Source organism: Pituophis catenifer, unplaced genomic scaffold (assembly GCF_029215685.1).
Source record: "Pituophis catenifer annectens isolate HBS135680 unplaced genomic scaffold, rPitCat1.0.hap2 SCAF_2, whole genome shotgun sequence".
Lineage (NCBI taxonomy): Eukaryota > Metazoa > Chordata > Lepidosauria > Squamata > Colubridae > Pituophis > Pituophis catenifer.
Genome location: NW_027256882.1, coordinates 98,260,469 through 98,282,314, shown reverse-complemented (window position 1 = coordinate 98,282,314; position 21,846 = coordinate 98,260,469). Strand labels below are relative to the sequence as shown.

The window sequence follows — 21,846 nt, the reverse complement described above, 5'->3', positions numbered from 1 at the left end:
GTTTAGATGATCACTTTTCCCAGTCATAAAAGGGTGAGTTGCAAGAAACTTTTGGCTTTTATGGGTCTACAAGGCTTATCTTTTCTCCAAAGAGAAATGTAGTTGATGTACTTGATGGGATCCCTTTACGGCACCAGCAAGCAAAGAGTTAACTAACCAACGCTTTAAAAGAGGAAATGAAGGCATCCACTGTCTAATTATACTGACAGCACTGCAGAATTATGACTAAAAGCAGAGAAGTTTCAAGGAGCGTCTAGCTTTGAGCGGATTTACTTTCCTGGTGTCTTTTGAAGATTAAGATGTTGCACAATATAGCTCTGCTCTCCACTGTTACTGTTTTGGCTGTGCTGGAACAAGGTAAGGGGATGCATTCTGCTGTTACAGAAACAAATTGAACATAGCTTTACACACTGCAAAAAAACTGGGTCATTAAGATAGCTACAAAATTAGAAATGATTAAGATATTGATTGAAGAGCTATAAATATATATATATATATTTGACAACATAATTGAAAATTGGAGTTAAAACTTAAGAAAATGTATTGTACAAAGTAATTTGGTTTGTTATTTAATAAGAAGAGATCATATATTTGAAAAAATAATAAAAAAGAAATGAACGATTGGAATGTTATATATTTAACTGAGCTTTATTAAGATGTTGGATTGTACTATTTGGAACAAAATAAGATTTAGAAATATGAATAAGTTTAATATATGAAATTGTAATAGGTGGAATATTTTTGATTGTAATTAGGGAAATTGTAATAATTGGAATATTTTTAATTGCAAGTTTGGAACAACTAAAAAAAATTGGAAATGATATGGTATAAATTAATTAGATATGTTGTGAAATTAGAAATGATTAAGATATTGATTGAAGAGCTATAAATATATATTTGATAAAGTAATTGAAAATTGGAGTTAAAACTTAAGAAAATGTACTATACAAAGTAATTTGGTTTGTTATTTAATAAGAAGAGATTATATATTTGAAAAATAATAGAAAAGAAATGAATGATTGGAATGTTATATATATAACTGAGCTTTATTAACATGTTGGATTGCACTATTTGGAACAGCTGATAAAGAAAAATGTTTGTAATTATAATAAGGAAATTTAAGGAAATATTGGGATTATCTTATGTTCTGAGATTTTAAATTTAAGGAGTTTAACTTAAAGACGAAAAGGGAAAAATTGAATTTTATTAAGATTAGCGATTAGGGTGAAGGGTAATATTGGTCTATAAAAACTAGAGAGAATAAACACTATGGCAAAAAGTTAATATTTAAATTGTGTTGGAGATGACTAAAGATTATATAAATTTGTGAACCGGCCAATACTTTGTTCAGAAAAAATACATTGTATGTTTGTTTGAGTATTTGTGTAAAAAATAAAAAAACTTTAAAAAAAAAAAGCTAGCTATGAAATGTATATTGTATAAGAAATTTAGCAGTAGGGTAGCCAAAAAGCCAAAATGATTTGGGGTATTCTAGTAAGTCTTTTATAAAATAAAAAGTAGCTAATTTCAGCTATTTGGCGGGGCAAAAGCCAAAGACTGGATTATAGAAACAGTGATTGTGTATTGCTAGTAGTAGAGATGTTTAGTTTGTCTAGTACAAGAACAAAAACTAGAAAAAGAAATTACTTCTCCCAAAATCAAGGGAACATTTTGCTATTAAATGTGAACTTATTCCATAAAGCATCTTCTCAAGTTCAATGGGACACAATTTAAGCAAGGGACAAGCCCCAGAAGGTAAACCCAACTATTATATTGTATTCAGTAAGATAAACATAACTCTTGGTGTGAAGTTGAGATGCAAAAGCAGCCTCCCTCATGTTGCAAAATATTTTTCTGCCATGTGCTTTGTTTCTCCCCACTGCTGTCTCACTCCAATGGGACTAACCTGCCCTACTTGTACTGGCAGAAGGAGCATGCTGTGGAACCCATCAATCCAGAAGTAGAGCCTTTCCTGCTGTGGCTTTTGCCTTCTGGACATCGTGGTCCCTGAGGCGACATCCGCACCCACCCTTTTGGCCTTCTGAAAGGGCATGAAGACCTGGCTGTGCATCACGCTCCAATAGGAGTGTGGCATTTTGGAGATGGCTAATGGGGTAGATAACACCCCAGTCACCCCACCTCCTCCCTCCCTTCCTATCCACCTTGGTCAATTTAATTTTAATTTAATTTTAAATGTAAGATTTCTATTTATTGCTTTAATGTTTTATACCATAGTTTTACTGAATGATTATATGCTGCCTAGAGTCACCTTTGTTGAGATGGGCGGTGTGTTTAACAAATAATTTTATGGAATCATAGACTGGAAGAGTTGGAATTTACCTTGGAGATCATCAAGTGCCTGCTCAACATCAGAAATCCATTGCCAGGCCATCCCTAGCAGAAGGCTACCCAGTCACCCACCACTTAAATGTCCTGAGGAGAGATACCACCACTTCCCAAGGCAGTCTGTTCTGTTGCCAAACAATTTAACATTAGCATTTTTCCTACTATCTAGGCAAAATTTACTTCTTTATGATTTAAACCCACTCTATTCTGTACTCTGAGCACTTCTGTCCCATCTTCTACCTAAGAACCTTTCAGTTATTCAATAACTATCAAGTCTTCACACATTCTTCTCTCCTGCAAGATAAACATCTCCAACTGCTGCTCCTGAGTTTTTCCTTCCAGGTTTCTTATTGTCTTGGTTACTCCTCTTCTGGACCCACTCCAGTGGGTCAAATGTTCTTCCTAAATTGCTGGACCCACAACTGGCCCTAATGTGCTTGGTGCTGTTTAACAAATACAGAATCAAAAGGACAAAGAACAACCATTTTTCTATTGCCCTTTCTCATACTTGCCCTGCGAAGATTACAAGGCTGATGAAGAAGAAAAGGTGGAAGTTGTGAGGAGAATATTGGTTTGGGACAAAGTTCCTTAAGTGTGCTTTGTTGATGCTTCCCTGGCAGGTGACAACCAAGAGGAGTTAATAAGGAAAGCTATCCTGAAATATGCTATATGTTTCCTACAATATCTTGGCAGACTTCCAATTCAATACAGTAATTGATCCAAGTGTAATAATGTATTTTATATCCTTTGTTTCCCTTCTTCTCGCATATAACAATAAATTGTCTAACATTTTCTAGTGTAACATGACTGTGCACATCACAGTGAACAGCAATTCAAAATATATGAATAAAATGCATCTTTAAAATAAATATTCTTTTTTTTTTTACTTGGGCTTGATACTGTGGTGTTTTAATACTCAAATATTGCATCATTTTTTTTAATTCTATGGTTTTAATTTCCATTTGAGGATTAAAAGTGGAAAGACATATAGATCAAATCACACCATAAATTTGTGTAAGGCTGCAAATTGCAAATTGTTTTCTGGCCTCGGTTAGGTATTTTAATTTCAGCATTTTGTCTTGGAATGTTTTACTGACTGACTTGCTAATTAGAGGTTACTAAAGGTCTGCCTGCCGCTCCCAAACGGTGGAATGTGGAATGCACGTCTTATAGAATTGCCCTCAGTCTGAGGGAAGATTGCAGATTTTAAAGGTGTGGAGTCAAAGCTCTTTAATTCATTCCTTGCAGTTTGTTCCTACAATCTGAATATTAGCATATGAAGTGGTTGGTGAAAATGTTAGGTGAAACACAGACACACACTTGATTTAACATTTCTAGGGATACTTTCGTCAGTATTTTCGTTATGTTTTCTTTAATTTTTATTTGCACATAATCTTGATGGTGGTGTTGGTATACAATAATAAAAAAATACATTAACCCTTTAAAAATGGCATGTAGGCTCTAGGGATGACAAAATACATTGTTTTATTTATTTCAAGTGTTTCTTAAAGGCTCCATAACTATTTGCTATAAGACTACATGCAAAAGAAACACAATTTCTTTTAAATTTTATTTTTTAAAAATATAAACTATTGAAATAGATGCCACAAAAATATTTTAAAATACTGCAGAGATAAAGTTAAATAACATCATAGAACAGCAGCAGAAAAGAGAGATGAAGGTAACCTTTCACGGTTGCTCAACGTAAGAGGCCCTTACAGAACTGGGGCTCTAATCTGTCAATTATCTTTCTAGCCATTGAAGAATCTGCCATGTATGTCCCCATGGCAAGTAAGCCAAAGCAAAAGTGTTTGAACTAGTGATGAAAGCATCAGGCTAGAAAGTGAGAGACCGTGAGTTCTAGTCCCTCGTTAGATGTGAAATCCAGATGGGTGACTTTGGGCCAGTCCTTCTCTCAGCCCAATGTATCTCATAGGGCTGTTGTGGGGAAAATAGGAGGAAGAAGTATTAGATATGTTAATCACCTTGAGTTATTTATAAAAATAATAAAGGCAGGATACAAATAAAAACACTCCCTTCTTATGACCCTGTAGTATCTATTCAGGGTAGAGTTGAAGCGACTGGATGGAGATGAGATTTACTGGCCAGATGCCCTTCCTGACACCTACATGGGAGTTCACAGCAGATATTTTTTATTTGCATCCTAGGAGAGAAATCTGTTGCCATCTAGAATTGAACTCTCAACCTTCCGAGTGGGAGGCAAGAGTCTTCACCAGTAGGCCTATAGAAATAAATAGAATATATATGCACAATGTAAAATAGAATCCTTTTGGGGAAATGTGAGTACTTTGACCACTTGAAGGTAAAATTCTGTCCATCCTATTAATGTTGAAAGGGAGGAAGAAGCCGATAAGAATCAAGTGATGTCTGTGGGTCCTTCTGAGGCTTTCTTGGGTTCTGCTTTTGTGTCTTCAGTATGAGCAGTGTTTACTGATACAAATGACTGAGCTGTTTTCTTTCATCAGAAGAAATAATGAGCTTCTCTTTATCTTTTGTTCACATCTAGCCTATTTTGCCATCCAAGTGATCACCTTTCGGCGGAAGTTCAAAATCTCTCCTCCCATCACTTCAGGCCCACCAGAATTTGAAAGGATCTTCAGAGCACAGTAAGTTAAATACTTTTTTTCCTTTTTTAAAAGAATATTTGTTGCCTTTGAAATGCATTTAGAAGAAATAAGGTATTTCCTTCAAGGGAAATGATGTTATGCAAAGTTCATAGAAGGAAAAACTCAAATAAAAGATGAAATGGGGAGAGGGGGAGAAGAAAGCATAACTGGATCTAGTTTATAGTAATATATTTGCTAGAGCTTTCCATGGCTTTCTGACTTGGTGACCTCATGCTTTTTGTTCTTTAAAAGTTCTCTTTTCTCTCTTTTTTACCATCTCATCCACTCCATCCAATTGTGACTGTCTCAATTTTCTTCCTCTTAGTCAGTTGACTTCATGTATTTCCTCTGTGGTTTCATTTTCATTCATTCTTTCTGCATGTTTGAGCCACTTCAAATATTTCTTTATTCCATGATCTTCTCAAGTACGCCTTTGTCACTACATGCAACTTCCTTTCACTTTTCTCATGAATCTATTTTCAGAGTGCAGTTTTGCAATGAACATTGGGCATTAAAATGTCACCCTTCTAATTCTAAACAAAGGGGAGGATCTTGACAAATATTGATTATGTGGAGTAATTGGGAGGTCTGGAGAATGCCTCTGGTCTCTTTCTCTGTTTTGGTTTCCACAAATCTGTTCAAACTGTTTTAGAATATTGCACATTCTAAGCAGAAAATGCCTGTAAAAATTCTCTCTAACGACATAAAATGAAACACAATGTTCAGAAGTTTAGAAGAACAGAGTTTGAAGGGACCTTGGAAGTCTTCTAAGCCCAACCCCCTGCTCAAGTAGGAGACCTATGCCATTCCAGACAAGTGGCATTCCAGTCTCTTCTTAAACACCTCCAGTGATGTAGCACCCACAACTTCTGAAGGCAAGCTGTTCCACTGGTTGTTTTCACTCTTAAGAAATGTATCTTTAGTTCTGGTTGCTTCTCTCTTTGATTAGTTTCCATCCAATGTTTCTTGCCTTGCCTTCTGGTGCTTTGGTGACTGCTAGCATGTCACCCCAGTCTTTCTTTTCACTAGAAAATGTGCTCCTTCCTTACAGTTTCTATGAGAGAGAGCATAATTTCAGAAGCAAAGCTAAAATTGGTAAAACAATGGGTAAAGCATCAGTCTAGAAACTAGGAGGCTATGAATTCTAACTTCTAATCCTACCCTGGCATGAAGTCTGGCAGGAGATTTCGGGCTGGGTCACCCACTCTCAGCCCAACCCATCTCAAAGGATTATTGTGGAGAAAAGAGGAGGAGGAAGGAATATTAGGTATGTTCACTGCCTTAAGTTAATCATAAAAATAATAAAAGTGGGATATAAATAAATAAATAAATATTCAAAGGCATAGTAAAGCTTTTCACGAGTGATTAATGGTAGCTGTCCTGCTTAATTTCCACATGGCTGTAACTGTGTTTTGTGAGAAAAGGTAAACACATAAAGGTTTTTCATAACAAAAAGCTGTTTTGCGATAACTAACTGCATTCTACACATTTCAGGCAAACATCCATCTCTTTTCCAAAGTACCAGTGGGAGGGGCTGATTTGCACTGAGCAAAGAGAGAGAGGAAATGAGAGCTTTGTTTTCAAGGGTGTGGCTTTTTTGCTAGAGTATCCTGTTTTCCATAGCTTTGCATAGTTCATTCCAAATATGGAATGCTCCACATAACCTGCTCCGACATGGGCCCTTCAAATTCCCTAGCCAGAATGACCTCTGCTGAGAATTCTGGGGGGTGATGCCTACACTTCTGGAGGGTGGCCAGGGTGAGAAACACATCTCCAGACCCACCAAGTCAAATACAAATGTCCAGTTCCTTGCATCTGTTCATAAACAGAAGCATTTGCTGTTTGCTATTGTGGGAAGAAAAATCCAATCCAGTTCCAAGCCAGGAGAAAGACACTAGAAATAAAATGGAGGCTGGCTGGTTGAAAAGAAAGTCTCTGTTTATTTGGCTTCCAGAAACTTCAGTAACAGCAGCATGTTTCTGGGATGGCTCACAAAATGGCTGAATGGATGGATCTTTATAGGGTTCTGGAGTTTTGTGATTGAGATGCTCCATCTAATGATGGAGCCTTGTGTCTTTTACAAGCCTTTTGGCTGAAAGCATTTTGTTTATGAATAGATTGGCCCAGTCTTTCTGAATGGATTACTTGGTTTGAAGCTGTTTTCCTATGGCAGGAAGACTGGGGCTGCTTTCTGCCTTTGTTTTTTTCTCAATTTCTCCTTTGGGGAAATATAATATTCTGCCTCTTTTAATATTCCCCAAAATATTTCATTCTTGGGAGAGGGGCTTCCCACATTATCTTTAAAATCAATGGACTGAATTTTCAACTTACTATCCTCTGACTTTGGCTCTTCCAATGATATGTGCACTTGCTAATCGACTGTTTGAATTATTGCCACAAGATGTTCCTGAGATGACTGGCAGCTCCAAAATGCGGTTTTGATTGGTTCAAAATGCTGCCAGAGGGAATATATATTCTATTTATATTGAGTGAACTGCACGGACTGTCAGGCCTGGAAGCCATCTTTTGCATTGGAGCCAGGCGACAATCCGACCCTGGGTGGGACAAACTGATAGCGGCACTGAAAACGGCACTTCCAACTGACCCATGGCTCATAGATAATAGAGACGCCTTGACCATGAGAGATGGACTGCTTGGAAAGGATCAAAACTGTATGTACCTGCCAATCTGAGACTGGCAGCCATGACTCCCGACTGGCCGGCCATATCGGGTTCTTGAAAACCCTACATCTGGCCAGGAGGCAATCTTGATGGCCAAAAATGAAAGCTGATGTAGAAGACTATGGGAAAAGCTGTGCCACTTGCGCTGCCATGAAGATGAGACCAGGGAAACTTCCTGGGCTCCTCCAGCAAGTGGCTAGCCCCAGCAGACCCTGGGAGAAGATTGCAATGGACTTTACAGTCGAGCTCCCAGAGAGTGAGGAAAATACAGTCATTTGGACAGTAATCAAAACTTGTTTTCAAAACAAGCCCACTTCACAGCCTGTTCAGGATTACCACCAGAGAAAAATCTGGCAAAGATGTTCATCAAACAGAAGTGGCTTACAACAATGGCATGCACAGTAGCACTGGATTAACCCTCTTCCAGGTCACCAGCGGCATGGACTTTGTACCCATGCCCGAATTGCCCAGAGAATGCCCCCCTCCTCCTTGACTCTGATCGAGTGGATGGAGTCGCTGAGTAAAGGCTGGTAGAATACTAAAAAAGCGCTAGTGGAAGCCACAGAAGCATACAAAAAGCAGGCAGACGAACACCGATCTCTTCAACCTCCTTTCCATGTGTGAGATTGGGTTTATCTATCAACTAAATAAATAAGACTAAAGCTGCCTAGTAAAATTGGGTTCATTCCCAATGGTGAAAGTAATTAACCCAGTAACAGTTTGGCTTAACCTCCCCCGCATTCTAGGGAAAGTACATCCTGTTTTCGACTGTAGTTTGCTGAAGCCAGCCATAGGGTTCCAGATTAAAACCGCAAGATCAACCACATCCCAAGCCTATGGTGGTACAAGGGGAACCCCATTACAAAGTAAAAAAGATCTTAGACTCTAGGTTATATAGAGGTAGATTGCAATATTTAATGCATTGGAAAGGGTATCCTTTGTGGCAACTTGGGTTAAAAGCTGGGATGTGAAAGCAGACAGGCTAGTAAAACAATTCCATGATAAATATCCTGATAAACCAAAGGGTCCCCCTGGGGGAGGGGAGGAGGTGGTTAGTCTGTTGAATTAGCAACTCTCATTGCAGGACACGATCTTCTGATCGGGTGGGGATGGAGGTGGGCGGCCTGTCAGGCCTGGAAACCATCTTTTGCATTGGATCTTCAGGCCTGCCACATTTACTGTTGTGGGAAATTGGGAGGGGAATTGTATGGAGCAAGGGTGATATATAGTCATAATAACATTCCTTTCTCAGAGAGTCAAGGACATCTTGCCATGCACTTGGAGGGGTATGGCTGGGAAGCATCTCCCATTGAGACAATGTTTTGATTTGACCATGTGATGAACTTGTGGGTGCTGGACAGGAACTTGGACTTTCCTTTGGTTGGGGAAAACCTGGAAACTTTCAGACTCAGGTTTTTCCCATATGTGCCAATATGACATCTCTAATAAAATGGAACTTTGAGGACTTCAAGCCTCGGAGTCTTTTTTCATTGGGGGTGTTACTTGGAACCCTGACACGGACTTCTTGCTTATTTCTGGACATCATCTAACTTGCTATGAACCTTTGCAGTTCTTCTTTACTCAGAGATCAGCTGATGAAGTTCTGTTTTCAGTTTCCTGTTTTATTTGTGGTTTGGTTGGGTATATAGTTAGGGCGAGATTTTTTTCTTGGAAATGCTCACACTTTTCAACCTCTCCCTCTAAGATAAATTAGTTAAAATTGTTTTACTTTCCCTTGAAGGGAGGAACTGATCAAAAGGTCAGATCCGGTAAGAAAATGATCTATTTGTGATAATGAAACTCCTTCTATCTGATCTATTGCAGTTCAGGTGGTATAAAATGAGGTAGGTAGGAGGCTATACATGGAAGTGAGAAGTTCTGCTTCCTTTATGCCAAATGTTGGATCAGATCCCAGGTCTACCTTATTCACCTACAAGGTCCTCTATGCTAGACACCATGATCTTACAGACATATCACTCCCCCATATAGTGGTACCTTACCTATAGACTCAATTTTGAGTGCCTTCACATGCTTTAGCAATAAACTCTAGAATATGGCATTTTAAAAAAGTAATAGAACCTCCTCCTCGCCATCCCCAACCTGCAACCGCTAGGGAATACCATCTTCCAATGGCTCTACTAATGCTTACTTTATCTTTCCGGCAGTAGACAAAGCTCATTTTGTTTTCCTTCACCTTTTAATTGCCTTGTATGCAGTGCGATACTTTATTTTTGTGATGCTTCCTTGTAACAATTTATTTTTGTTGCCAGAAGAGATTCTGCTATAGAATGATAACGATTAGAACCAATTACAAGCAATTCCTCTTCAAAACTTATCTTTTCCATAAAACTTCTGAGGCAAATGTCCAGTTTCTGTGTAATTATATCTCAATACTATAATTATCACATCTTCCAGGTTTTTTTAATCTCCATTTCGGTCCCATTTTTTCCCCCTTGTCTCTAGTTGGTCAGATTTTAGAATGTAAGCCCAATTTTAAAAGGAAAACCTTTTATTTCTATAATCAAAAGGAATTTTCAATTGTTACCAACCACCAGACATGCAATTCAGCAATAAGGACACGAATATAGTGATTATTTTTTTTTTTAGACTGGAACAAAAAGATCCAGAAGTAGGGAAATAATGCACGGGTTGCAAAAATATTGTGGTTGCAAAACAGCAGAGAGGAGAAATGTTCTGAAAATGTGTACACGTATTTATCTATAGTGGTCTGAGATGAAATTGTGAATGGATGCAGAAATGGGCTGAAATGAACATATAGAGGTCAAGAAAATGAGAATTAGAGCAAATTTGACAGATTTGTTCAGCCCCAATTATTTTTCCCCATCAGCGGTGATCTGATTGTTTTCTTCTTTGTTTTATCAGAGCAAATTGCTCAGAATATTTCCCAATATTTCTCTCCCTCTTATGGGTGGCTGGAGTCTTTTCCCATCAAGGTAAGAAATAAAATCCTAATTCAGAATCTCTACTGTGATGTCCTTTCTGCAAGTAAAAATATGGAATAATATGTGAGAAGCTGGAGAACTTTTTAAAAGACTTCCACGGCTTTTTATTTTTTTATTGTTAATGTTTATCTAATGTAACTGCATTGTAAATAAAGAGTTAAGCATTAAAATCCGGTAGGCGGGTAGAGTTTTCATTAAGGAGGAACTCACCCTTGCAGTGGTAGAGAGGATGTACCTTGGGTTTCCCTGGAGTGTTTTCAGTATCTACTACTGACTTTGGTATCAACAGCACAGGGGCTCCCACTTCGTTTGTTTGCCTCAAAATGCTGAGGTCCATCTATGGCCAATCTGATGCTTTCCACTGTTCATCTAAAATGCACCATCTGTAAATGATGTAACAGACCAATACACTGAGAACAAGCTGAAGAAGACTGATTACAGGTAGTCCTCCACTTACGACAACTGAGTCCAAAATTTCTGTTGCTGAGCAAGACATTTGTGAATTTTGCCCTATTTTACGACCTTTCTTGCCACAGTTGTTAAATGGATCACAGCAGTTGTTAAACTAGTAACATGGTTATTAAGTGAATCTGGCTTCCCCATTGACTTTGTTTGTCAGAAGGTCACAAAAGGAGATCACGTGACCCCAGGACACTGCAACTGTCATAAATGTGAGTCAGTTGCCAATCTGAATTTTGATCATGTGTCTATGGGGACGCTGCAACAGTTGTAAGTGTGAAAAACAGTCATAAGTCACTTTTTTTAGTGCTGTTATAACTTTGAACACTAAATGAATTGTTGTAAATTGAGGACTACCTGTATATGTGAAATATCAATAGCACTTAGACTTATATACCACTTCATAGTGCTTTTACAGCCCTCTCTAAGCGGTACAATTAGATACTATCACTACTGAAGTACACAGTTATTATATACTCTCAGATTTGGCAGATGTTTCATGAGAAGTTTGGGTAAAACAGATCCCATCTGGATCAGGCTAGTGTAGGTAAGAATGAGTATTATATTCTATAGGCTCAAGCTACATGGGAAGCCAAGAATTAATGCTATTGCTTCTGCCTAAAATTCTTTACAGTTGTGCTAATATATAATGGGAGGATCTAGATAATAGTGCTCCTTTACATGATTTAAATTCCACAGACCTTGGCTACACTAAGTCTGACAAAGCAAGCAGCAAAGCAAGAACAGGCTTGGTGATTTTCTTTCCAAATATGTTTATAATATTGGTTTTGTTCATGATTTTTTTCCTGATTTTTCAGAAAAGTATACTTAGAGTCACTTTGGCAATTGAGACAGTTTAGAAATAAATTAATTAAAAAAATAAAGGTTGATTGAGAAATTGTGATTTAAGGTTTCTTTTATTAATTAGTCCTCAGTTGTCGCAAAAGATCCTTTTAAGCAATGACTTTTGCAGAATTTTATTGTCTGTTTCTTTGTTAAGGCAAGGCTGGTGGGAGTCTCCTTAAGCTGTAAAAGTTCCCACCATTCCAAGTAGCTGGTAGATGCATATCTAAGTAAAGTTTTTTGGAAGACTGGAGAAAGGCAGGACTACCTCCTTCACTGTATATATATTTAATATTGGCAGTTATGCCTCCTTTATCACTCCATCAATGCAAAAATGATAATGTCTGCAAACCTGATTTGCTGTACTTGTGTCCTGCCCTTGAGTTGCATCAGGAAAATAGTTTTTTTAAAAAAGAAAAAAAGCCCCTCCTTTGTTGTATTTCTTATTGAAATTAGTATTTGATAAACTTTCTAAGTAACTGATTACTGCCTTCTCTGTAGTTTTGGCTGCATTCTGTGGAGTAATTTACCTGTATGCTCGCTATCAATACTTTAGAGGCTATATGCATTCTGCTGAAAGAAGGTGAGTAATCCTTCTGTGAAATATGTCAAATAGATTGTCTTTCAGACAAGTATGTTCAAGCTGGATTTTGTAGCCTTGAGAGCAACAGAAATCCATCTCTGAACTTGACTGCTTTAGGCTAAAGGAAGGTAACACAGTGTAAGATGTTTTCCAATACAAAAACTATAAATAGTTTTTGCATAAAACAAATTATGTAGATATTTTTTCCCCTTCCTCTAACTTCCTGTCTCCTAAGTAGCCCCCAGGAATATATTAATTTTATATTTAACCCCATCATCTCTCAAAGGGTATAGATTTGACACAGATTAAGCACTTCATTGATAATTAAGACAAAGAAAATACAGCATCTTGGAACATCTCTTTCATGCCACATCAGCAATGGGGAACTACTGTATGGCCCCTTGATGACTTGTGGACTTCAACTTCCTCGGGAATTCTGTGAATTGAAGTCTACAAGTCATAAAGGGGCCATAATTCCCCACCCCTGTTCTACATCATTTCCCCCTTATAATATTTTAAGAAAAGAAAAGAAACCACCAGAAACTGCCTATCTTTCTGTGGTTAGTCCAAGAAGATAAGGTACTGAATTGTGCAACTCTAGATCATCTCAAGGCCATCCCATGTTTGGTGAATTTAGAAAGACGAATGTCTGGATTTGAGAGGTTACGTCGGGGGAAAAAAGAATCAAAGCTGAGGATGTGGGTACAGTTTGATTGTTACCATCCTACAACACTAGTAGTTGCAAGTCAGTCAGTTAATTCTGCTAGAAGGGCATTTTTTAAATCCTTCCCCAGTAATGCAGCTTGTATCTGCAGGGTTTGTCTCTCTCTATTTACCAAGTTACTATGGAAGCTATTTGTGAGAACACTGATATTACTGTGGCAACAGCCAGCCTCAATTAACTCTAACTGTTATTTTTTTTCTTCCTATTTGCACAGGTTGGGCCCCATGTATTTCAGCACTGGAGTTCTTTGCATTCTTATTGGTTTGTCCATGGTGGGATTACTTGTCCATTTTGTGCGAAACTTTTGATTCCTCAAATGTGCTTTGACATCAGCCATTCAACTGACAAAATGATGATTTGAGCCTTGGTTTTCAACTTTCATTTCTCCTTTCCCCCCCCAAATTAAAGCAGTTTTGCACATCAGCCTTTTTGAACTATAATTTTCTAGAAATGTATTTTTGTTTTCTGTTAATGTTCCTATGAATTTTCTCTACAGTAGTATTGTTATATCTATTTCCTGTGCTTAAAAAATTGTTAAGTTGTAACAGACATACTTACAAAGTAAAATTCTGAATAATACATGATGTACTATTAAGCTGGTCTCTGATGCTTTGAACAAGAAACATGAGGCATCAAGAGAGCCAGTCAAGGTCTGGATTCAGTGCAGTTGGAATCGAAGCCTTGTACTAAGATGTTATGCTCATGGGCTCTAGTCTACTGGAAGACAACCAGAATTAAGCCTGAGTCAAACTAGCTAGAGATGATTGTTAGGAACCATGGATGAAACCGAGGTTTCTTTTAAAGAACCCTTATTGGGCTTCTCTCAGAAAAGACACATCCAGAATGAGGTTATATATAAATAAGTTGATGAAAAGGTTTACTCTTTTACCATATTTTCCAATTATTAAGCTGATTTTGTCTTCATTATAATTCTAATTATCTTTCACCTCACAAATCAGGAGGCTGCGAGTTCAATCCTAGGTAGCAGCAGTTATTTCTCTCTGTGGGGGCAAAGAGAAAATATCTGCTGTGAGCTCTGTGTAGGCATCAGGAATGGCATCCGGCCATTTAAATGCTCAGCTCCGTTTGGTCACCCCAACTCCAACCTGATGCAAAGGATTACAGGGTCATTAAAACAACACAAAAAATTGTCTTGATTTTATTCTTTTCTCTCTTGTATTCATATTGTTTTAAAATAGTTAAAATATTGGGAACTATAGGTACTATTTTAACTAAAGCCCCACATACTGGGGTGGATCCAATCTGGTGAGGGAAGAGTTAGGGCCTAGGACCATATGGCGAACCTATGGCACTGGTGCCACAGTGGCACACGGAGCCATATTGGTGGGCACGCAAGTGTTGCCCTAGCTCAGCTCCAGCGCGCATGCGTGCACCGGCCAACTGATTTTCAGGCTTTCTGGTCCCACCGGAAGTCAGGAAACTGGCTGTTTCCGGCCTCTGGAAGGCCTCCGGGGGGATGGGGAAGGCTGTTTTTGCCCTCCCCAGGCTCCTAGAAAGCCTCTGGAGCTTGGGAAGGTGGAAAAACGGGCCTACCGGGCCCACCGTGCCATCACATACCAAAAGCAGGGGGAAGTGTGTGGGGGTCACGTGCGCATGTGCGGGAGGGCGGGGCACATTGAATTATGGATGTGGGCACCCGCACCTGCAACCCCCCACGCTCCCCTCGCTTTTGGCACGCAACGGCAAAAAGGTTAACCATCACTGGCCTATGACCTAGTATATATAAACCAGTCAGAAGCCATTATAAAGCGGAACTTTAGAACAGACCTAATCTGGGAGTTAATGTACACTTGCTGATTTGGAGAAGTTTCCTGACTAACAGAAGGGGTGCAAGATTTCTTTGTCTTTCTTAGATGTTAGTATTATGCTCTTTGTAAATTGTATTTTATTGTTTTCTCCTTTGTTTTTCATATTGCCTTGGAATAAAACCTTGATTACCCATACTGGTGTCCTTATTGCTTCTGAATCCAAAATTAGATGCAACTCAAACAGGGCAGCCATTTTCCTGCAATAGGATGTACAGCTAATCCTTGGATTGTAATAGTGGTTAGGACTGGAATTCCTATCGTTGAGTGATGGGGTTGTGAAAGCAACAGCAAACCCAGAGACTATGTGGGTCATTAAGAGAGGACTCAGGTGACTGAAATTCTATGCAAACAATGCTGCAGGTGGATGCTAATGAACATAGGTGGGATGGCAGGCACTTTGGAACATGGGTAGGTACTGTGGAATATAAGATTCCTGGGATCTCATCCTTTGCAGAAGGACTCTTAACAGAAAAAAAAATGTGGGGGTGACTTGTGGCCTTCCCTGCTAGTTTAACCTTTGACTTTGCTTGTGGGAAGCTGTCAGGGAAGATTGTAAATGAAGACCATGTGGCCACAGCCCACTGCAATATTGTAATCATAAACTGGCCACCTGAGTGCTCAGATTGTGATCATACAATTGGGGGGAACTTGTGATGGCCAGAACTCCTGGTGACTAAACAAGTCCCCCTTGTTCAGCGCCATCATAACTGAATGATCACTGAACAGAACTGTCATAATCCGAGGACCAACTTTAGTGGGGACAGCAACTCATATCCTGGTCATCTTGTTTAAATCTCTTGTTTAAATTACTGTAATTCACTCTATATGGGGTTGGCCTTGGCTTCAGCAAGTCTAAACTACAGCAGCCCATATTACTGATAAATCACATCACTGAGTATCTGCTACAAAGGATATAAGCATGCACAAGCCTCTGATTTACCAAACCACTACCTGCCATTTGTATGCTACCTGCTTCTATTTATATTTGTCCTTTCATATCCATTTGAGGCCCAGGAGGTTTTTAGAAATAAAAGTGATGCTGGAAGATAACTGTGTATTTCAGAACATGCCAGTTTCCTATTTCTTTTAATTAAAATAATGTCTTGGAAATATAAAATGTCAACTGAAACTGAAAGACTAGTGAGTGGCCTAAAGATGCCTAGAAGTATACGAACATCCCTTGATGTTAAGCTGGGGATTGTACTTCTAGATCTTTTTGAAAAATTGGAGAAATCACTAGATTCAGACAATATTAACTTAAGAGTTTTAAAAGATATCAAATGTGAAGTTGCAGTTCTTCTCACAAAATATGTTCCAGGTCTTTAAAATTTTACTTAAGAACTGAAAAGTGACCAATATAAAAGATTCAATAAATTAAAGGCCTGTTAGATTGCTTTGATTAAATTGGTTGAAAAGATTAGTAACTTTCATGTCAGATAAATGTTCTGCAATCCGAGTGGAAAATTTTTCCCACTGCCCAATACAGAAGATGAGATGGGCATTCAATTGGATCCAGCAAGACTGCTGGTTAAGTAAGATTATGCAAATTCATGGCCTAGGAAAGATGAAGGTGAATTATAAATTATAAAAACATTTATTAGGGGAAAAACACCTATCTTCTAGTTTATAATGGTTATTTTTAAGGAAGTAAAATGCTCAGTTTTGGTATGCTAATATTCTTCGTATTGCACAGACACTGGCATGCAGAGGAAATGGCTAAGTTTTGCTTTTAATAGAAGTTTTCCCCCTTGCAAAAATATCTCTTGGCTATAGCTATACCTTCATGCAAAAAGACAAATCATTCACATACTTATAATATACCTGCAAAATATTTTCAGTTTGTCAGATTTCTCTGCTTAAGGAAAATGCAATAAAACACTTTCTACAGTGTACCTTTATATATATATATATATATATATATGTCTGTGAGTGTATGTATATTCACACACACACGCACGCACACACTCTTGAAAAAAACCAAATGTATCCAATAATAAAAACATACAGCACATGAAAGTAGTATAATGCATTCCAGTGTATAGTTAGAGACATTGGGTTTTTGTTTTCAACTCTAACCCCTATCCTTTGAGAATTGACCTAAAGTTTTCTTCTTTTTTAAAATTCACATCAACCAGTACATTACAGAGAGATGGATTTAAAAGGGTAAACTTTGCACCGATTCCCAAGGCATGAAGAGACTGGAGAGTTTAACATGATCTGTATTTATGAAAGAGGCATGTTCAACCATGGGTGGTTCTTGCATGTTATTTCTTTTTTTTTTTTTTAATCCCTGCCATCTACCACGTTTGCAATTTTAAAGAATGGTCCTCTTTTGCACTTTGTTTTCAGGTGTGGACATAGCAAAGGTTACTTGAAAAGTTGGAGGCCAAGTATTATTACATCTTGATTCTTTTCCATAAGTGCTCAATTGTCAAGTTTCCTTTTCGTTAGCTTCACATTCCATAAGCCTGCACTTCTAAATGTACCTTTTAATGATACATTCTGGATTAATGTTCAGGGAGGAAGAAAGAAATAGAGGAACAACATAGTTCTTACTCAAGAGAACAAAAAAACAAACCTTCTACACAGAAAGTTCATCCCTAGAGTCCTTATTTGTTTCTATGTTTGTGTTCTAGCTGCAAAGGCAACTGACTGTAAAGTAAGCCAGCAATGGTGCTTCTTGTAATTGAGTCCCAGCACCTATGTGTGAAAAATTCTTCTCTTCCTCATTTAAGAATGTAAGAAAACTCCAAGGTTCTCCCAAATTTCACCACAAGATTTTTCTTCCTGTTCTTGGGGCAGGAGGTGCTCTTTACCCATCTAGCTTCGCTTCATTAGTAGCCCACTCATTCTGATGCATCTTCACTGTCTTAGAAGAATGGAAGAGCTAGAAAACCATTAGATATATTACTCCCTGTATCTTCAAGATCAGTCCGCTTTTTTCAGGAATATCTGAAAGTACATGAATAGCAAAAGAAAACTGATTAGAATTCAGTCAATCAGCATTTGGGCTTATAAATTATCTCTCTTACAAAAGAGTAAATTGCATAACAAAACTACTGTCCAAACTACAAGTTATCTCTTTCTGTATGATATGGAAGGATGTCATTGTCTGACAAAGTTATGCGGTTACTGTAAACCCTAAAATAGATCCAAACACTGATTGTTTGCAGAACACGTTGAATCATAAACTATGATTACAAACCACGTAACCACCCAAATGAAACACACAATGGTTTAATATGATGCCCTGATTTACTTAAGGCCTTAAAATGTAGTATGTTGCTGACTTTCCTATAGTTGTTGTTGTTTATGTTATAGGGGTTGCTCTTAAATTTTGTCGTATTAAACTTTATGGTATTGTGACGATACAAAACAATAATAGACTATCAAGACCAACTTGGTAACCCCAAGTGTTGTAGTGAGCTCAATATCATGGCTTCAAGGAAGTGCCCCTTTCTCCTCCTCATCAGCTCTGTAGCACAGGCACCTTCTCTGAGAATCAGAACTCTAGGGAAGCTGCACTCCCAGTCTTTCCACCTTTCAACTTCTGGCCACCCAGAAAACTGGGACACCACTCCTCTAATTTACTCATGACCACCCATGGAGTTATGACCTACACTTTAAGAATCCTTGGATTATGGCATTATATGAGTAAATGTGCCATCTAGTAGATTTTGCTATTAAATCTTTCTTCATAAATTATGCCTGTGATCATTCCAGGTAGGCTGCATTTTCTAAGATAAGGAAACAAGCAAGATTACATTTAACTCCTTGGAGGTTCATCATATTCATAACCCTTTAAAAGCTGAAATAAAATTTGGTCTATGAATGCACCAACCAGAAACATCTACCTCCAGCTGTAGAGAATGTCTGTGGACAAATATTATATACCAGTTCAGTACACAGAGATAGTTTTCAGTTAGTTATTGTTATTTTAGTTAGTTATTGACGATAATTGGGGCCAGAATTTCCATTGCTAAATGACACGATCATAAAATGCAATGTTATGTGACTGCATCATTTAGCTGTGACAATCCCAACACTCCCCATTGTTGTTATTAAGCGAGAACTGTGGGTTGTAAACTAAGTCCCAGTCATCTTACAAGAAGGCCAGCAATCAGACAGTGGTGGAAGAGAACTAGAGCTGGGAGTTGCTTCTGCCAGGTGAGGGAGGCTGCAAAGAAGAGTGACTTGTTACTTTCCCTGCCATGTTCCCCCATTAACTAGCCAGCAAGGCAAGTCAAGGCAAATGGCAATCACATGACGCTGCGACCATCATAAGTGCCAGCTGATTGCCGAACATCCAAATCACATTCACATTACTGTGGGGGTGCTGGGATGGTCAGAACTTTGAGGACTGTCTGTAAGTCTCCTTTTCCAGAGCTGCCATAAGTTTGTACAGTGACTAAATAAGTGGTAAGCAAGGACTACTTATATATCCTGGAGACAATTGTGCCAGGTACCCACAGCAACCGAGGCCTCCATGCGACACCTTGACTTTTGCACTTGTCCCAAGCCCAAGGCAGTGGCATTTATTAGTCTTGATTGGAAACTTTGTATGTTAAGAGATAAAGAGATGCAATTTTAGGTGCATGGCTGGAATGGTTAAACAATTCCTCCTTATTGTGCAGGCAGATAAGGCTACAACTGAAAGGACCCTGTGGGAGAAAACAGTCTGTCTTTGTACCGCCTTCCTCATTTAATAGCTTGACCAGAATGGCCAATTACCTCACTCAAGATTATCCACACGGGAGAGTCAGTCTGGATGGAGAGTCGTATTGCTTCCAGAGGGCCAAAGGAAGGGTCCACTTCTCCTTCAGCAATGCCCTTTGAAAATGAGCCTGTGAGAAGACAGACAGCAGGACTTTAGCCAGATAGGAGCTCTCTACGAACCTGTTCCAGCGTAAGCAGCCATTCTTCTACATCACCAGGCAGGCTTTGGCACGCCCTTTACAGTTTCAATCAGTCTTGGGCACAATTTTAATTGTGAAGCCACCATCTTCTTTTTTTGAAGAAGAACTGTATCAATATCTGCAATGGCTAGAGTTATTTTGTCATGATGGACTCTAGTACTATATTTATTTATTTATTTAAAGAAAATCAATTGTAATCCAATGAAGAGATTTCAAGGGGTGATTTTGCCCCACAAATTACTCTGTTTGTGTGGATGCCGTAGTGTCATGAGTTGGTGTTAATAGAACACACAGCACTCTGTGACATTCCTCAATAGATACTGCATGTTGTTATGCTGACTCACAATTCCCAAACATTACCAGCTATACAAAAGGCTCCCTATTGGGCTGGATTCCAGCATTTTTTCCCTCTAACCCCTTCCTTTCCAACAACTGCCAAACATTTGGCAGTGGAGGAAAATTTGTAGATGTGCTGTACGACTGTATCCTTTATGAATGCCAAAAGAGGAAATGTTAAGTAAGATTGCAGTTTCTAATACAGTATCAAGAGAACCTTTGCAAATGACAGATTTCTAGAGGTAAAAAGAACCTGCAAACAAACAAAAAAAAAGTTAGTCTGACAACATTGTCTACTGTAATGCAAAAAAAAAAAAAAAAAAAAGGCTGCAGGCAATAAAGACACAGGCAAATGTTGTCTACTGCAACATTTTTGATCAGAAGAGTGCTAAGGGATGGGTGACTATGTTTGCAAAGCCTTCCCAGTTGCCCGGCAGAGGGCACTGCTTAATCACTTGTCACAATGTTTTCTTTTGTTTCTCAAGGCCCTTTTGTAAAGGTATCAATGCCCGCACACGCATGTACACACAGACACACACACACAGAGAGAGAGAGAGAGAGAGAGAGAGAGAGAGAGAGAGAGAGAGAGAGAGAAAGGGGGAGGTAAAAAGGAGTGTTAAAATGGCATCCTTTTAGATACCTACTTTAACCAGCATCAGTTTGGGTTGTTGTTGAGTGATGTTTGAGCAGAGTTTTATTTGGTAGGATGCGGAACATTACACAATTAAAGAGAGAACAAAAAGTGAAGAGAGTAAAGATTATTAAAAAATGGAAGGATTGTATGTAAATGGATTGGCGGTAATGAAGAAATGGGATAGAGGATGGTGAAGAAATTACAGGTACACACAGAGGAGATAAGGAATGGACTGGACCTGGCCTTGGGCCAAATTGGGAGGCTGTACAAACACACTGAAGTTCTTGGATTGCACTGAAACTGGCAACAGACTGATGGTCAGTGTGTTGAAAAGGCTTCTTGCCCCTTAGGAGTAAGCCACAGCTCCTGGCTGTAAGTGCCTGCAGTGCTTGCTAAGCAAAAAGGATGTTCCAACTAAAGGGCTGTGTGGGGGTTGGAGAAGGAGGTTGAGGGAGACAACAGATACAGGACAACAGCAAAGAGAAGTCTGCAGAGGAAGTGCCTATTGGAATTACTCTGAATAGGCCTGTATAAACAGACTCCCACCTTTTATGCTGCCTGGTCAGGATTTGGCTCACTGTCTGGGCACGGAACAGAGCTTGTTCCTCATATTGGAAAGTCTTACTTAGAGGAAAAGAAAGAGACTTCCCAGGTAAGGAATTGCCTGTATGCCAAAATGACACAGGAACAGTTTTTTCCCTTGTGCCATCACTCCGCAGAACACCTAATTCTCACAGTACAGTCTTATTTACCTATGTCATACAGCTGTAATATTATTACCTTTCCCATCTTCTTTACCACCCCATAATTGGTATCATTATTATGGTTATTATTACTCTGTTGTTTTGCATGTACACTGATAGCTTTTGCACTGGAGAAAAATTCCTTGTGTGTCTAATCACACT

General features: G+C 38.7%; 2 protein-coding genes across 2 annotated transcripts in view; one reads left to right on the top strand and one right to left on the bottom strand.

Annotated features, from left to right (window-relative positions):
* Window positions 1-299: 299 nt before the first annotated feature.
* Window positions 300-13,644, top strand: LTC4S (leukotriene C4 synthase). The gene is made up of 5 exons (XM_070937242.1): window positions 300-357; window positions 4,874-4,973; window positions 10,538-10,608; window positions 12,421-12,502; window positions 13,441-13,644. The coding sequence occupies exons 1-5, from the start codon at window positions 300-302 to the stop codon at window positions 13,532-13,534; spliced, it is 405 nt and encodes a 134-aa protein (XP_070793343.1). The 3' UTR covers window positions 13,535-13,644.
* A 2,986-nt stretch (window positions 13,645-16,630) lies between these two features.
* The window catches only part of MGAT4B (alpha-1,3-mannosyl-glycoprotein 4-beta-N-acetylglucosaminyltransferase B), a 119,858-nt gene continuing 114,642 nt past the window's right edge, over window positions 16,631-21,846 (bottom strand). The window contains exons 14-15 of the mRNA XM_070937237.1: window positions 19,787-19,899; window positions 16,631-18,007 (exon numbers count right to left, since the gene is read on the bottom strand). Coding sequence (XP_070793338.1) covers window positions 17,984-18,007; window positions 19,787-19,899 — 137 coding nt within the window. The 3' untranslated portion in view covers window positions 16,631-17,983. The remainder of the gene's footprint in view (window positions 18,008-19,786; window positions 19,900-21,846) is intronic.

What these genes read in the sequence shown, in the direction of transcription:
- LTC4S (XM_070937242.1), top strand. Translation starts at nt 300, where the DNA reads ATGTTGCACAATATAGCTCTGCTCTCCACTGTTACTGTTTTGGCTGTG. An exon ending in TTTGGCTGTGCTGGAACAAG is followed by an intron (nt 358 to 4,873) that starts GTAAGGGGATGC and finishes GTTCACATCTAG; the next exon opens with CCTATTTTGCCATCCAAGTG. An exon ending in GAAAGGATCTTCAGAGCACA is followed by an intron (nt 4,974 to 10,537) that starts GTAAGTTAAATA and finishes TTGTTTTATCAG; the next exon opens with AGCAAATTGCTCAGAATATT.